The sequence below is a fragment of the Cebidichthys violaceus genome, unplaced genomic scaffold (assembly GCF_023349555.1).
Source record: "Cebidichthys violaceus isolate CVI_PGR_0920_01 unplaced genomic scaffold, fCebVio1.0.p SCAF_8, whole genome shotgun sequence".
Lineage (NCBI taxonomy): Eukaryota > Metazoa > Chordata > Actinopteri > Perciformes > Stichaeidae > Cebidichthys > Cebidichthys violaceus.
The window spans coordinates 11,747,879-11,760,360 of record NW_027176964.1 but is presented as its reverse complement, the minus strand read 5'-3'; the positions used below and the strand labels follow the sequence as shown (position 1 = coordinate 11,760,360).

At 39.3% G+C, this 12,482-nt stretch overlaps 1 protein-coding gene across 1 annotated transcript; it reads left to right on the top strand.

Annotated features, from left to right (window-relative positions):
* Positions 1-9,282: 9,282 nt before the first annotated feature.
* Positions 9,283-12,189, top strand: samd7 (sterile alpha motif domain containing 7). The gene is made up of 8 exons (XM_068701833.1): positions 9,283-9,385; positions 9,722-9,845; positions 10,112-10,236; positions 10,349-10,430; positions 10,544-11,211; positions 11,307-11,422; positions 11,509-11,619; positions 11,953-12,189. Exons 1-8 carry the CDS (start codon positions 9,283-9,285, stop codon positions 12,187-12,189), a joined length of 1,566 nt encoding a protein of 521 aa, XP_068557934.1.
* The last annotated feature ends 293 nt before the right edge of the window (positions 12,190-12,482 follow it).

Genomic DNA, 12,482 nt, shown 5'->3' with positions numbered 1-12,482 from the left:
TTTTGCTGGTGTTTTTATAGATCAGTTTGTCAGCAGCTCCTCCTTCATACTAGGTTATTTTGAGAAAGTTGTGTGAGAAATGGCACCTGTTCCAATTTTGAAGCCTCTGACAGAAAAAAAATGAATGACAAGTTAGTGTATAAGTTAGATTACTGAAGTGCTGCTGTGGACAAGTACAGTAGATTGTTAAAGGAGCTGTATTTAACATTCAGGGGATACATTTAGCTGCATATTATGTAGAGATATAGCAGAGTAATGTCTACCTGAGCAGAGAATGAAGTCGCTATCCCTCTGTGTGTGTTGTTATCCAAGCTTCTCTTTTGATGCATGCTAGTGCATTAAGCTTGCCTCACTGGTTAGCTCACAGCCACTGCTCTGCAAGGCTCTCATGCAGCGGTTACAGCTAACAAAGCCGTCTCGACCAACAAAAACACTGTTAGCTCTGTCTGCCCTTGCGTCGTAATTTGCACTGTTAGTGCTGTTAGCACCGTTGGTTATAAGCCACATACTCGCCATTGCCATGTTGAGAGCCTTGAAAGGCAATCCAAATGCTCCCAATCTTTGTTTCTAGTGTCATCATCAGGTCTAAATTTCAATTTGTCCAACACTTTGTATTGTGACCAAATACTTGCAAAACTAATGCCATTCCCATCAGCCTCAGTTATACTTTGTGTTTTCATTTTTCTGTGTCCAAACGAGTGAAGTTATTTATTCATAACTTATGTAAATTTGTAATAGTTTTATTCATTTCCTCAGCAAGAATGATACATATTTGTTGACTACTGTTTGGAAAGAAAACGTGAGCAAGTCACTGTCAATTTTGACCAGTGAAAATAGGTTTGAGGTGGACCATGTGTGCAAAACTTTGCAGAAATAGATCGCTTAGCCTGTTTGCTGACACACAGAGCAGGTTAGGACGTTTTTTTATACGTCTTAAACAACATGATGTTTGCTCGTTCGCAGTTAAGAGGTGTTATGGGACAGCGTTTTTCTTTACCCTAAAAAGGGGCATTGCCTTGTTGATTGATGACGTGATGCCAGTCTGGTCTCCTACTTAACATCAGCATGATAGCATTGTTATTGCGAGTGTGTTAAATTGCTAATATTAGTAGTTAGCTCAAAAGTCTTATTGCAAGTGTTTTAAATTGCTATATTTCTATATCCATCTTTAAAGACGACGCTCAACCACAATTCACTGTTAGTGAAAAAGCCCATTGTAAAGTATTTTGCAGCATGACTTCCCTTTGCCTCAGATCAGGTGTCTGATCAGCCCACTTGAGACTGAGACTGTCACAGGACTAGGTATTCTTATTTTATTGATGGAGATGTGAAGAGGTGCTACGGCAAGTTACCTGCCTAGAATACCTTCTCACTAAAATTATCTTTATTCCCTTGATGATGATCTTAATTGTTTTCATGACTCCAAGTCTATATATATAATCAAAGGAAGAATGATGTCTTTTTTTGCATTCAGTAGTTGTGATAAAAATGTATAAAAGCAGTGGAAAGTAGCATTTGCTCAAGTACTGTACTTAAGTCAAATTTTGAGGTATTTTTATTTTACTTGAGTATTTTATACTCTTCAATATTCTCCACTACTTTTCGGGGGAAATATTTTACTTTTTATTCTACAACACTCATTTTAAAACTTTAGTTATTAGTTACTTTATAGATAATTATTGATACAAAATATAATCAACAAATAAATATATAAAATAAATATGATGTATAGCTTAAACTACACAGCAGTATATGAGGCAATTAGAATAGTCCCACCTCCACCAGCTGCAACATAAATATGCTGCCTACATTATAAAGCATCACTAATAATATGTTGATTTTATCACGATACGATTCATCTGAAAAGCAATAAATTATCATATTGAATAATCACCTAGAGCCTACTTTAACTATAACTTTTGTATACCTAACTGAAATCTTAAATGTAGGATTTTTTACTTGTAACAGAATATTTTTACAGAGCGGTATTGTTAAAAGATCTGAGTACTTCTTCAACCACTGCTTAAAAGCCATTCTGTGTCAGTGATTATTTCCTGAGTGTAATACAACCAGGATCTAAAGGCTTTGTCAGTTATTTCAGGGACTCTTTATCCTAAAGAATCCTACCCAGGATCTCACGGTAATCAAGACCTAAACAAGATTTCCACAGAGTGTAAAAGACGTAATGCTTATACATTTGAGGGATTACAGCTTTAATGCAGTTTTCATTCAATGGGGAAGAATAATGAAAATGCAGGCGATCTGGACACTATATTGCTTCTGTAATTAGATGGACGGTTGTGTGTGCTAACTTAGTGAATTTATAGCCAGGCCTGTTTCTGGACGTTAAACCTGCTCTGATCCCTTCGCCTCACTGTGACTCTATAATGCTGGCTGCAAACAAGACGGACAGAAATCCCTCATAAAAAGCTTACAACGAGGAGATTCTTTAATTAGCGGTTTAGATGTCCTAATGCTCTGGTCTCTTAATTCCTAAGCCCTTTATTAGTCTCTTTTCAGTAAAAATGATCAACCTACTTGTTTTTACTGCACAAACACACGTGTTCCTCAGATATGTTTATGTATAGTGATTGTAAAAAAACTTAAAACGTTAAAGGGCTTGTTAACAAATCCTATTGATTAATTAAACAGAAATTATACAGTTTTAAGAGTTCCTGTAACTATTAGAATGAATATTAGAATGAATGAAAATATGTTATGATTGTAACTGCTTCCCTCCAACTAACGAAACTCACACACCCAGCAGCAGCAGATCTCAGTGAAAGGTCACAGGTGCTTGACCCAGCTTATTAAAGCTAATGGTCGGGTCACTGGTACCAGCTCTGTGCAATGCTGGTGTGCAGCAGAATCAACATCCCTCCACAATTATGTTACAGGACCATGAGGCCACACCAGGTCCCACTCCTGCCTGCAAAGAACAAGAGGATGAGGCACCTGATCAACACACCTGGATCACTGAACAGAGAGGAAATGTCACCTTTCCATAACAACACATTAATATGTCTGTGTATCTGTGCTGCAGCATGCTGAGGGTAGAAGCCTGAATTTGATGTGATGTAATGTACTGTAAGGGTGTGATGAGTGTTTTCCTGGCTCACATTAGACCCCTTCAATACCAAAGGATCATCATTTTAATGTCACAGAGTGCCAAAGCTTTGTTGATGCACCTCTTCATGTTTTCTGTGCTCATCATGGGGAGATAATTTGAGGAAACATGACTTCAGAGTCCAGATCTCAGCCCAACATGCCACATTTTGGTTTAAGGTGAAAGAGAGGAAGAAGAAGAAGAAGAAGAAGAAGAAGAAGAAGAAGAAGAAGAAGAAGAAGAAGAAGAAGAAGAAGAAGAAGAAGAATTTTTTTTCACTCTTTTTTGTTATTTTTATACATTACACACACACAGGCCCGAAATACACACAAACAGGACCTATGCATTAATGGAGAGATGTCAAAGCTATTAGGCTGCCCCTGGACATGCCCGAGCAGTAAGGGGTTTGATGCTTGCTCAGGGCACCTCAGCAGTGTGGCGAACTGGCACCTCTCCAGTTACCTGTCTACACTCTGTATGGGGACCAGCAACCCTCACAGACTGAGCTACTGCCGCCCCAAGTAAGCAGTTCAAAGAATGATTGCATAGATGTTTTTAAATCTAGTAAATGCATTATAGTATCAGATTTGTAAAATTTTACCCAGCTGAAAAAAGAACACACATTGGCACACCAAGCAGCAAGTAGAAGGTCTGTCAATCTGTAATTAGGCACAGTAAGCTAGATTAGCATTAAACTCAAAGTACAGCTGAGGCTGATGGGAATGTTTTGCAGGTTTTTGGTCATAAACTGAAGTATTAGTCGTAGTATAAGTATTTGAGTAGATTTGGAGCTGATGGAGGCGGTCGATGAAAAGAACTGATATTGAATAATGTTCTACCAAAAATAAATAATAAATAAAATTACAATAAGTAAATAAAAATGTATATAAATGCATATATATAAATATATATACATGCATATATATATATATATACCCCATGTTGGGGGTTTTACATTCTTCTCATAAATAAAAACATAAAAGATTTAGGCTTTTCTCTGCCATAAAAAGATATATAAATGGTTGGGGGGGGGGGGGGGGGGGGGGGGGGTCCTGTTATGCTGGCTGTTATTGAGTCCTGCAATAAATCCTACCTTCATGAAGGTTTTGATTCAACTGACATTATTTTGGAGGACGTAGTTTGTGATGCAGAAAATAATAGAAACACCTGTCAGTATACAATACAATACAGTTCAAGAGCATCACATACAGCCTCCGAAATGACCCTACAGCTTGGTTTACTTAATAAACTGGAAACGTGTGTATATGTTATACAACACAGGGGATCACTGACCTCTAGGATCACTCAACTCTCCAGGACCTATTTGCTGTCTTGCAGACTGTAGAAGCCGACAGAAACACTACTCTGCCCCCTCCTTCATATCATGTCTGCTGTTAAGCAAAATTACCTCTCAGCCCACCAACTGTGCACACCTTTCTGCACACCCGGTATTAAAGAAAACATCATTCAGGGCCTTGCTGTAAGCGGTTGGTGAGCACAAACTGTCAGATTAAGGGGTCTGAGAGGATCATCCGGCCAAGATTTAGTCGGATTTCTAGCAAATTACCACCAAGCATGTTTGGGTCAACCCCTTGGCACCCTGGGGAGCGCAATACTTCTGACACCCAGACTAGACATGTGAGGAAAAAACAAAAACAAAACTGATCAGTTGGATTTTTAAAGTCTACAACCAGCATCATGTAACTTCTCTGCATGTGGCCTTAGAGCAGTTAAGAAGGGGTTGGACATTTTACCACTGAAAAAGGAAGCTAAGCATTTAGGTGTCTTAACTATGGTCTAAAGTGCTAACAAGGGATTAGTGAGGTAAACGTTGAAAGAGGTTTAGCACTCCATGCTTACGACCAGTGCTTCTTCAGTAATTACACATCACTTGCAAAGTGCTGCAAGCAGTTGGACGCGAGATCATAGTGATGTCAGGACAGGGAGGGCTTACCGCAGGAGATAAGGCCATCTAATGGAGATGAAATGAATCAGTATTTAAAAGGTCTTTTTTAGTTAAGGCAGTTAGCTGGCAGCAGACTGAGCTCAGACCCGTTGGCTGGTTAGTGGGAGGCCATTTACAGTCATTAGAAGTGAAAGAGGGACAGAAGTGAGAGACAGTCTCTGAGCTGAAAGGTTTTTTCCTTTACCTTTTCCACTTGGGTTTTTGCCTGAATTGGGACAAAACCAGTTCCAAGCTCTGCTCACTGGTGTGAACTTGAAGGTAAGTCCATTAAAACTTCCTCTTTTGATATTTCTCCGTCCATTTCCCCTTTGACTGATTTGTTTAGGTTGTATTTTAGTTGTTGTACGTCACATTTACTCTGCAGTTGTTCTTGTAAAAGCACAAATTCTACTTAGTTTATTCCAGAATATGTAATATAAGTCTGATACCTCAGTTTGTATACGTATGTATGTATATAAAAAATAACAGTAACAACCTTAAAATCCATGCACTTAGATGAATATTTTCATTGCGATGCCAAAAAAATGCAAAACTTTCAAATGGTAAATGTTGTTATACATAATGTGAGCAGTAAACTGTATTCCTCAGTAAATGATTACTCTAAAGGCCAATGTGATTAGAGGTACAGCCTTGAAATCTAGATAATTAATCTAATCATTAGCCCAGATTCTGTAAATAGCGCTTATTGAAATGAAAATTATGTTAAAATACATGATGAATTAGCTTGTGGTTCTAATCAACTGTGATGATTTGGGTCTACATTAAACCATATATTTCTATACAGGCCTATTGATATTATTTAATGTGATCCTTTCAATCAGCTTTTCGCACTTTTTCATGTGAGGTTATCACACCACAACTAATTCTTAAATCAATACTACCGGCAGCTCGCTTCAAATTTCCATTAAATCTAAACTGCTTCTTGTAACTTTCAGAATGCGACATTGCTTTAGCATGTTGTGTTAAGGGGGATTAAGAAGGACCAGACAATTCTTCTGTCTTGTCTGATATGACCTCCTCAGGGCTACGTCGTCAGCAATTTTTCCCTTTAATTCATTCTTGTAATGAGATTAACCAGGCAACAGCAAATCCAAGGAGTCCAATCCCCGGATTTGGCAGCTGCGGTGTTGCCTCTGTTTGTTGAGGAAATAAGGCATAAGAGTTTTTAGAGCTCACCTGTAATGACACTTTCACTCCCAAAACACTGCTTGAAACTTCCATATATGATCCAGTAAGAAGTTTGAGCACGGTCAAGTTTGAAGATTTGTTAAACCGTTATATGTTGAGTCTACAACTTCACTTAAAAGACGTAAATCAAAACCTAATCAATGTGTTAGCGGTGATCGAACAGGCTTTAACAAAGGATTCTTCACCAGCATATAGCCACACTTTGTGTTTCTCATGTTTTATCTCCAAATTAGATTTACAGAGCTAAACATGCAATTTGCAAAGAACAAATTACCCAGGCCTTTAATCTGGAAATAAAATATGGTTTAACAACATTTACCACTGTTCTATATTCATAGAATTATGAAGATTATTTTCAACATCTGCATAAATTGCTGCACGATAAAAAATAATTTTAACCTGTAACCCAAATTCTGACTCGGTTTCCTAATCCAAAAGAAGATCTCTTCACTCAATTTGCACAATGTAAAACACAATAAAAATGATATTATCAGTAGCATTATTAGCAAACTTCTTGCATTTTAAATTATTTTGTCTTTAGCTTATAGTTCATCTTCATGGTACTTTGTTTATTTTAATATGTTTTATGTATATGATGGTTTTATTATTTGTATGTTATTTGTTGTTTTGAATGTCTGTCCTGTCAGACTGTGAGCTTACAAAAGGCAGCTTCTTATGTTCTTTTGTATTGGTAATAAAAATAGAGGCATTAGAATATGTCAATGTTTATTTTCAATAATTTACATTTTCATGCAAAATAATATTATTTTTGCTTGTTTAAAAAAAAAAGAGCAAGCACATATGTAATTTCTGGCTACCTGAAGAAAATAGCCACAACTTGAGAAACAGTTTTAAAATATTTTGTTATCGTGCAGCAGGAAATATTCAGAAATAGTTTTTCAAATATCCCTTCATATACATTTCTTGGAAAACTGGCGGCTTATCTCTGGGACACATAGAGGCACAATCTGGTGCTAACACCGGCCTGTCTGAACAGCAGTTCATAGTTTGTGGTACTTATTTTCTGTTTCTGTAGAAACTCAAGGATCAAACTTTTAGTTCTTGGTTTCCATTTTGTCTATTTTCCTTTCTATATTTAATTGTTAAGTGTGTACGCTGTTCAAAAAAAGTCTAATCAGCTTGAAAAATGTACAGCTGTTTACAATATCACATATAAAAAGTGTAAATCATTAATTTCCCAGTGGAGAGAATGCGAAGGCGATAATACATTACACAACACCCTGAGGCTCAGAGCTTAGTGCCTACTTGGGAATTATAGAGGCATAAATGTTGAAATACATTTCTTCTCATTTGCTGATGCTGGACGTTATGGCATTGGCAGAGAAGTAGGTGAAGGCAGCGTGCATGTGTTTGCGCCACATAGCTTCACATAAACCGATTGCATCCCCAGATTTATCCCCAAGGTGTTTTTAGGACATCCTGGGAGCTAATGGAGGCTAATAGGCTTAGCACTTAGGGTGTATTGTCCAGGATGCTTACAGGCAAGGTTTGCAGAGGGTAAAACTCTAAACGTGCGGATTACCTCCAACACATCCCTTTAAAGTGCTGTATAGCCAGGACTTAGCTAATAGGATCCTGGGGGTAGCAGGGGCCTGGGAAGGTGGGGATGGGGGTTGGACGGGCCAGCAGGGCGGTCTCAGGCAGGTCAGCAGATGTAGCTAGCAGACTGTTGCAGGTTTAATAGGCGGATTACAGCCCTCAGATTAAATGGGCTTCAGAGGGAACTTGAGGGACTGTGGATAATGCTCAAGGCCTCGGGGCAAGTCTTATGACAGCATTTCTCTTGGGGGAGGGGACGGCCGAGTAGAGAAGAGAGATCACTATAAACTAATATAATATAAAGAGGTGGGTGGTGACCTTCTGTGCAGACTCACATTCAACTACCCATAACCATATTGCACACCCTGGTCCTGGATTAGAACTGGATTATTGCGCTGTCGTTTACAGTATCATATTTTGTAATGGGATTTCTGCAGTGTAGAAGGCTAATTGGAGGTGTCTAAGTCAATTGTGCTTGTTTACACAAGCTGCTGGCTCAGCCAAAAACAGAATGGCCATTTGGAGTATGTATGTGAGTGTGTGAGTGTGCTTTTATTACTATACTTACTAGGACCAGATGTTCTAGAAGGTTGAAAAAAAATCTTCTAAACAAGGACAATAATTGCTGGTCTCCACATTTTAAGGCGTCAGTATTAAGGTTAGGATTTGGATTTAGGTGTTAAACATAAGTTTAGGATTAGGTTTACGTTACGGTGAGGGTAAGGGTTAAGGTTGGTTAAAGATTAATGCTTAATGCAAGGCTGGAGGTAAGAGGTGAGAGGAAGGATCAAAGGTTAGGGAACAAATTTGTGTGTGTGCATGGATCTCATATTGGCAGTTTATTGAAGTCCCCTTTTAACACATTTTATTATCTTGGCTGTATTTTATTGTGTCAGTCTGTTCTAATCTAAATATAGATATTTCATTGTCACAGCTCAAGCTTAAATAAAAACACCACATGACATTGTCTGTAACAAAAAACAAAATTATATACATACACACATATATATATATATATATATATATATATATATATATATATATATATATATATACATACATATATATATATATATACATATACATATATATATATATATATATATATATATATATATATATATATATATATATATATATATATATATGTATATATATATATATATATATATATGTGAGTGTGTGATGTTTCTTCTTTTGGAATATAACAGGATAGCACAGTGACCATAATTAGACTCTTTAACATATAGATATTTGCTGCCTCCTTGTGGAAGTGATAAGAAATTACTAAATGTATACGTCCATCCAAATTTTATTTTCTATGAATGTATACTTTAAAGCTATATATAGCTATATATAATGAAATATTACAGTATTCAGTTGGTCAAAGTAATTGTCACATGTTCCATCCTCTTTTTAAACTTCAACAGCGTTCAGGTGGAGGTGAAAGGTTGTGTGTGTCATGACCCCAAGAGAGCAGCTGAGGAAGATGACAGCACTGGGAGAGCAGGGGGCTTTGGATGAGAAGCACTGGTACCGTCTGGTCAACGGCATGTCCGCTGGAGGTGAGAAATGAAAACATGGAGGAGACGAGGCAAACAACAGCATAAAATATGAATATGAGTCCAAGAAAACATGAAAAACTGCATTTTTGTTGATCACAAGAATTTCTATAGATTTAATATGTTTTTTTTATTTACACATTTGCTGACACCGTATAAATTGTCCAATCTGAAGCTCTAAACAGGTTAAACCAACTTTCAGACCTTGACTACCATGTATTGATTTTAGTGGATCGTTACCTGCTCAGTTGTACCTGCAGTCTCCAGCTTTTGGGTTCACGGCATTCAGCTAAACTGGCTTCCCCGACCTTCACTGACCTGTTTTTTTTTCACTTGCAGAGCTGAGGCAGAGGCAAGAGTTGATAATGAGGAACCAGATGGCCATGGCTCCCCAGATCCTCTCCCAGGGGCAGCAAAGGTTACAGGGGGTCCCAGCGCAGTTCGAACATCGCTTCATGGAGAGGTTTGTACCTGAATACACGCTTACAACCCAAAAGGGTAGCTCTTTGGGGAAGGGCACCCCTGAGAATTGTCAGTTACAGGTGCATAAGTGAAGAAGACATGGATACTTGAGAGACATATCTGATGCATGTTTCTGTACAGTGAAAATGTTTTTATTAAGTACAAAATGTACCTTAGTGATTAACAAAACAGCAATTATTACAGCTGGTTATTTGTCCTTTGATATCATGTCTAGATGTCTGATTTTCCATGCTTTTCCTTCATCAGAGAGCTGGTTCCCCCCTCCGAGATGGTAGCATCCGATGGCAGACAAATGCACATGGGCCCTCACCTGGGTCCACCTCTACCTCCTCATGCCAATGTCCTGCCTGGGAGAGCTTACCCTGGAGCAGGTGAGCATGGCCCGATTCAGTTGCATACCTAAGAGAATTCCCAGCCAGTGTGTTTTGTCCTAAAGTATTTGAACAAGCGTTAACAGCTCATCTGCCTATTTGTTTTTCTCAGCTGGCTATGGCTTCTTGCCCCAAGAGCCCATGGAAACGGTTGCACGGCGACAGGAGTTCATTCACAAGCAAAATATAGCCAGGTAGTGCATTCAGAATATCATCAGCATCTCACAGAAACATTCCACCTGCATAATGTGGCTCCATCATTATCGTTGCTTAAATATGTCTGATATCTGTGTGTGCTCCTGGTCAGAATGGAGATGAATGCCATCCTGCACCAGAAGGAGCTGGAGAATGCCCACCAGAAGGGACTTATGGGAATTGAAAATCATATGTCGTACCCTTCCAACCCCATGGCGTTCAGAGGTCGTCAGCGCATGCCAGACGGCCACGATGTCTTCGTCCACCGTCCCACCCTGGATGAACTGCACTCGAACAGCATCCTCATGTCGGCCAGTCCTTACCCACCAATCAGCACGCTGCACAGAGAGAGGGGACGCAGGGCTGGCAGGAGGCCAAACATTCACAAGAGCACAGAGAGCCATGTTTCTAACCTGAAGGGCCCAACTGACGATAAAAGTGTAGAGCAGAGCCCGGGAGCCACATCGGGGGAGGAGAAAGAGGTGGAGGCAAAGGGGGACATGGGAGAGGAGTGTCCCTCCAGCAAAACACATCATCAAGCAAAAATAGACTCTGAACTCTCTGCAGGAAGCAGAAAGAACTACAAAGAGGGGGAGCCTGGTCTACGTAAGGCCTGTGTGAACAGTCAAGATGGGTCGGATGTGGCCAACAGTGGTGCAAATGATAAAGACAATCAATGTTCAGCTTTCCAAGAGAAATTCATGTATCCCTCCACTGGTGGGGCGCTCACAGGCATGCCTTACATGTTCCCAGTCCCTGGAAATGGTTTCCTTCCACCTGGTGAGTTAAGATAGATTACAATATATTATTTTAGCAAATTAATTTCATGTGTATATTACAGCACCAATAAAGATGTATGTCATGATTTTTTCCAGGTCCACCCAATCTCTTTCTCAACAGTGATGAGGTGTCCGAAGACCTAAGGAAGTGGACAGTGAATGATGTTTACAACTTTATCAACAGCGTACCCACGTGTTCAGAATACGCTCAGGTTGGTTTCTACAGTTTTCTGCATCTGTCTCTACTCTTTTTAGTTGTGTCTTTGTTGCACTAATGTGGTGTGAATTCACCTTACAGACGTTCAAGGACCACATGATTGACGGCGAGACGCTGCCCCTCCTGTCAGAGGAGCACCTACTGGACACACTGGGACTCAAACTGGGACCAGCTCTTAAGATCCGCTCACAGGTAGGAAACACAAACTCTGCCTGAGCCCTGAACATTCAAGACTTGATCCCGTCAAAGATGGGAGGTGTGCTACTTTAAAATAAAACTCAGGAATACCTGTGCAAAGCTATACAATAACTCTTCACGAAATGTAACTTTGGTGAAACTTGTCATGGCTTTGTCGATCGATCGATTTGACTCACAGATTCCAAAATCTGAAATCACACATTTTCCTCTGTGGTCTTAAAATCTGTATGGTATATTACAGTAGAGTCCTCTGCATACAGGTCACTCATCATTCTTTTAGAGACACAATATGTCTAATATGTGACAACTGTCTTTATTCCTCCACAGGTGTCCAGGCGTCTGGGCAACATGTTGTACATGATGAACCTGCCACTCTCCAGTTCCACACTGCAGGCCAATCCTGAGAAGCCTGCAGACCGCTCATCAGAGATCGGCTCCCCTGTGAACTGCAACAGCGAGGAGATGATGGCGAGTCCAAGTGACCCTGATGTGCTCAAGTCCACAGAGCACCTGCATGAGACAGAAAACAATTCCCCACCATCTGCCAGCAGTGAGACAGCCTGATCAGAACTGATAATGTGGACCTCACCAAGCTCAGTCTGCACCTACAGTACAGCATGGCTCTACCTGACTGACACAGTCCTGGATTTGTTTACATTATGATTAACTGGATTGAAGATGTGTTTTTTTTTACTATTTGCTACTTTTTTTTTTAATATATAAGTTCACACTTGGCCCAGGTATATGCTAAATATTTGTATTTTATATATATGTGCATATATTTTTAACAAGCACAGTGGAGTGAAACTGATGTATGAGTTATGAGACAATAAGAAGGTCAAATTAAATGTTCCTTT

Excerpts from the sequence above, each read along its gene's own strand:
- samd7 (XM_068701833.1), top strand. The coding sequence starts at position 9,283 with ATGACCCCAAGAGAGCAGCTGAGGAAGATGACAGCACTGGGAGAGCAG. Across the intron at positions 10,431-10,543 it reads CACAAGCAAAATATAGCCAG|AATGGAGATGAATGCCATCC; the intron begins GTAGTGCATTCA and ends GCTCCTGGTCAG. Across the intron at positions 11,423-11,508 it reads CGTGTTCAGAATACGCTCAG|ACGTTCAAGGACCACATGAT; the intron begins GTTGGTTTCTAC and ends TTCACCTTACAG.